Raw genomic sequence first — 4,759 nt, forward strand, 5'->3', positions numbered from 1 at the left:
GAGGACAGGGATGAAGGAGAAGTTTGGAAAAATTGCCAGAGAAGAAGGGCTTTGGGAGTCCTTTGGGGGAGAAGAGATGCTCTTAGACATTTAGTGACAGAGGTGATGAAAGATTGCTCTTTGGACAAGGGATGTCTGGAACAAAAACCAGACTGGAGTTTATTGAGGTGAGGGAGAGGGGTGAGAAGTGGACACTGACAATCTGGGCAACTCTTTGAAGAGAAGGGTAGTGGATGGAGGGAAATAAGAGGTTTCCTTTTCACTTCCCTTTATGTGGATTTGGGACTCTTCACTTCTCTTCTCAGGAGAAAATCTTAGAATGGGCTCCTGGAGCCAGAAGGACATCCTAGATGTAGAAGACTCCCCCTCCTGAGTGTTAAGTCTTGCCCATCCCACACTTTCCTATGACATTCTTCATTGCTCCTGTTACTTCCTTGTTCCTGAGACTGTAGATGACAGGGTTCAGCATGGGTGTGAGGACTGTATAGAAGACGGACACTACATCATCCTGGCCAGGAGAGTGGTAGGATGCAGGTAGCATATAGGTATAGACGAGAGGTCCATAGAACAGGTTGACAACTGTTAAGTGGGAGGAACAAGTGGCTAGAGCCTTCCTACGCCCCTCCACAGAGTGCATCCCAAGCACTGCTGCCAGGATGAGGGCATAGGACATAGTGATGAAAGCAATGGGCACCAGAAGGACTACCACACCTGTCACAAAGAGGACTTGCTCATAGAAGGTCGTATCAGCACAGGCCAGCCTCAGCAGTGAAGGCACTTCACAGAAAAAGTGTGCAATCTTCCTCGAGCCACAATAGGGGAATTGCAGGGTCAGTGCAGTCTGGATGGAGGCATTGAGAGACCCTCCCAGCCAGGAGGCAGCCACCAGGAGCAGACAGGTCTGGTGACTCATGAGTGATGGGTAGCGCAGAGGGTTGCAGATGGCCACATAGCGGTCATAGGCCATGAGGGCCAGCAGAAGGCACTCTGTGGCCCCAAGGAACATGAAGAAAAACATTTGTGCCCCACAGCCCACAAACGAGATGCTAGTCCAGCTAAAGAGGAAGCCTGCTATCATCTTGGGGACGGTGACTGAGGTGAAGAAGATGTCCAGGAAAGACAGCTGGCTGAGGAGGAAATACATTGGTGTGTGGAGCCGGGCATCTGCCCAGATCAGGAAGACCATGGCAGTGTTGCCAGCCATGGCAAGTGTGTAGACTACCACAACCATGCTGAAGAGGAACAGGTGTATTGGGGTCTCATTAAAAAGACTTGTGAGGACAAAGCCACTGGTGGAGGACTGGTTCCAGGGCCCTCTGCCTGTCTCTTGCCAAGCTTCACTGTGGGAAGGAAGTAAATCAGTTCATCAAGGGCTCTGAAGTATCAACTCTGAGTCAGAGAGTGGGTGATGGATGAAAACAACAGAGGGCAACCATTAAGTAAGCTAACAGAGGGGATGTGGGAGTCCTTCCTAATATTTTTGAAAGTTTTTATAGGTTCAGCATTATTTCATGATGAAAAAGTACTATAAAATACATGACATGCAGCCAAAGCAGTGCATAGAGGATAAATTATTTTTTCCCAATTTTTTAATGTTTATTTTTGAGAGGGAGACAGAGTGCAAGCAGGGGAGAGGAAGAAAGAGAAGGAGACACGGCATCCAAAGTAGGCTCCAGGTTCTGAGCTGTTAGCACAGAGCCTGAGCAGGGCTTGAACCCATGAACTGTGAGATCATGATCCGAGCGAAAGGCAGCTGTTTAACCAACTGATCACCCCAGGCATCCATCGAGGAGAACTTATAATGAAAAATACACGTGTTAAAAAAAAGAGGAAAGACCAAAAGCCAGAGATCAAATTTTCCATTTAAAAAAACTAGAAAAAGAACCACAATGCATTAGAACACTCCATGTTTTGGGGCAGCTGGGTGGCTCAGTTGGTTAAGCATCTAGCTCTTGAATTTGGCCCAGGTCATGATCTCACGGTTTATGGTTTAGAGCCTGGTATTGGGCTCTGTGCTGAAAGTATGAACTCTGCTTGGGATTCTCTCTCTCTCTCTCTCTCTCTCTCTCTCTCTCTCTCTCTCTCTCTCTCTCTCTCTCTCCCCCCTTATCTGTCTGCCCCATCCTTTGCCCTGTATAAAAAAATAAAAAAATAAAGAAGCATGAAAATATTTAGAACACCCCATGTTTTGTAAAATATACATACTTAGGCAATATTTCTAATAATACACAAATGAGTAAATATGCACATGGGAAAAAATTAAATAGAAAACACTTACTTTCATACCTAATCTAAGAACTAGATCTACAAATATGTGAATTATATGCTTAAGGCAGACTTTGTGGCCTGCTGCCTTCCTGGGTTCCAGTATCCAAAATCCTTGGGGATGTTTTCAATTCTAGCTTATATTTCTGGGCTTGAGTATGATAGCAAATAACTTAAGTGGAGAAAGTGAAGGTAAATAAAATGAACTTCCCAGTATTCCACAGTGAGTTGAGTATATGAGGGAATGTTTGGGTTGGCTGATACCATTGGGTTACTGGGACAGGACTGGTAGGGCAGCAAAATGTTTGGAGGTACAACATGGCAGAGATGTGATAGACTATGGCTCTCATCTGCATGCCCTTCAAAATTGGCAGCAGGGCTATGCAATCTTTGGGTCTGCTGTGTTTACTATTTCCCTGAATCTAATTCTTGGGAGTGAGCCCTGAGCATCTTTGCTTTTTAGGGCTCCCAGGCTAATCTGATATGTGGTCTGAGTTGAGATCCGCTGCCCATAACTTTTGGTTGAAATTATAAAGGAGCTTAGAATCCAGGGTTTTCCCCAGGTCTCACACAGGTAGACCTCAGTGAGCTATGCAAGGAAAAGGTTTTCCTCAGTGTTCATTCTGGCATTTCTTGCTATGCATAGCTAGGACCCATATTATCTATGGCCTTAAGCATCACTGTTTCCAGAATGCTCATGCCACATATACAGACTCCTTAGAAGTGAGTCCAAGTGTGTTCAGAGTATAGCAGGGCCCATCTCAAAGCTTGTCTCCAGAGCTGAGCACAAGCAGTTAACACTGTTAAACCTAAACATTCAAGATGAGCTTTTAGTGAAGATATAATACACGGCATCTGTTTCCTGTATTTATGATGCTCTGACATCTTGGGGCCTTGAAGACACAAGAAGGATCTGCCTCTCTCAGATTTGCTAATTCATAGTCATAGTGAACAACTTAACAGGGTTAATGTCTTTGTTGTGAAAACTGACAAATCCTGAGTACATACACACCCCCCCATCTACCTCCGTTTATCAGTGAGGGACACTGTCCCTATTCTATAATCACCCCAGGGACAGGTTCTAGACCACTAGAGACACCCCTATAGCTCAAAGCCAAACAAAATTATTCTAACTATTCAGTCCTAAGCCTGCTCAGCTGTGCCTGACCCAATCCTTCTCACAAAAATTACAGTAAAAGCTTTTATCCATGTTTTCCCTTCACTCATTCTGCCTCCTTACCAACCCTGATGGTTCCTTCCCCCTGTAGCCCTGCATGATGTGGCATGCTCCCTCCTCTTCCAAACTGTAGATTACCTTCTTAATGGCAATCATAACCGTAACCTGACATAAAACAAGATTCCAGTGCATTTGAAAACATTCCTCTGAAGAGAATTTTCTCATGTTTTCCCTGTTTTGGATCTTGTAGGCACATTTTGTGTTGTTTGATGTCTCAAAAGTCTCATAACCATGAGATTTTATAGCTGAAAGAAATCTAATCAACTATCACAATTTTATCCATAAGCAGCATGAGCCTTGGTCAACAAATTTTTGAACTTTCAGGCCAGATCCAAAATCCTCCTAATTGTTCTAGAGCAGGCATTCTCAAGGTTGGCATAATTGACATTTTACTGTGGATAACTTTTTGCCATGACAGGTTATCCCATGAACTGCAGTACATTTAGCAGCATCTCTGAACTCTCCCATTGGATGCCAATAGCATTCCCTACCAGTTGTGACAAACAAAAATATCTGCAGACTGCCAAATATTCCCTGCTGGGAAAAATCGCCCCTGACGGAAGACCTGCTCCCTAGAGCTCTATTATCACTTACTTTTCTTTACCTCCTTTCTTCTCACAAAAGCAAATGGAATTCACAATAGGAACTCCTATGTTTAGATTCTGTAATAATTTGACCCGGAGTCAGCTGAATGTTCTTTGCTGATTTTACCAAGTTTAAGCCATTGTGATTAAGGACCTGGTCTCTGGAGTCAGGTTGCTTGGGCTCAAGACCCACAAGCTTTGCAACGTAGCTACTCAGCTTCAGGGCCCTTGTCTCAAAATAGTTGGATATGTTGGGAGCATTAGTGGTTAATACAGGTAGAGTGCTTGCAGTACAGTCAGGCAGGAGGAATATGTGTTTGTCAGCTGCTGTTAACAACTCAACTCTTACCGCTTTTATAGCCTGAACCTCTGTTTATCTCTCTGTGTAAAATGGGGTCATGATACTTGCTTCTCAGGGTTGTTGTGAGTATTGAATAAGAAAAATGTTGGGGTTGTGCCTTTAGCATGATAGGTGTTCAGTAAATGTTAGAACACTTCTCTTCCTCACCTAAGCAAATTATTTTTGCAAAATAATCATGTAATCAATAATTGTATCCACCTGCAAAGACTTCCTAGCGCCTCTTGCTTGGAAATTTCCTTTCCATAGATTGGGTTCTCAGAAACCTTGTAAGGGGTTGTGTTTTTTGTAATGGGGAGAGCTCCTCCCATGCAC

The 4,759-nt window shown here is 44.0% G+C and overlaps 1 protein-coding gene across 1 annotated transcript; it reads right to left on the bottom strand.

Moving 5' to 3' along the window:
* Positions 1-376: 376 nt before the first annotated feature.
* Positions 377-3,598, bottom strand: LOC115294099 (olfactory receptor 2Z1-like). The gene is made up of 2 exons (XM_029941798.1): positions 3,510-3,598; positions 377-1,340 (listed from the first exon to the last, which is right to left on the bottom strand). The coding sequence occupies exons 1-2, from the start codon at positions 3,596-3,598 to the stop codon at positions 377-379; spliced, it is 1,053 nt and encodes a 350-aa protein (XP_029797658.1).
* Between the last annotated feature and the right edge of the window lie 1,161 nt (positions 3,599-4,759).

This window comes from Suricata suricatta, chromosome 6 (genome assembly GCF_006229205.1).
Source record: "Suricata suricatta isolate VVHF042 chromosome 6, meerkat_22Aug2017_6uvM2_HiC, whole genome shotgun sequence".
NCBI lineage: Eukaryota > Metazoa > Chordata > Mammalia > Carnivora > Herpestidae > Suricata > Suricata suricatta.

Excerpts from the sequence above, each read along its gene's own strand:
- LOC115294099 (XM_029941798.1), bottom strand. The coding sequence starts at position 3,598 with ATGATTGCCATTAAGAAGGTAATCTACAGTTTGGAAGAGGAGGGAGCA. Across the intron at positions 1,341-3,509 it reads AGGGGGAAGGAACCATCAGG|TGAAGCTTGGCAAGAGACAG; the intron begins GTTGGTAAGGAG and ends TCCTTCCCACAG.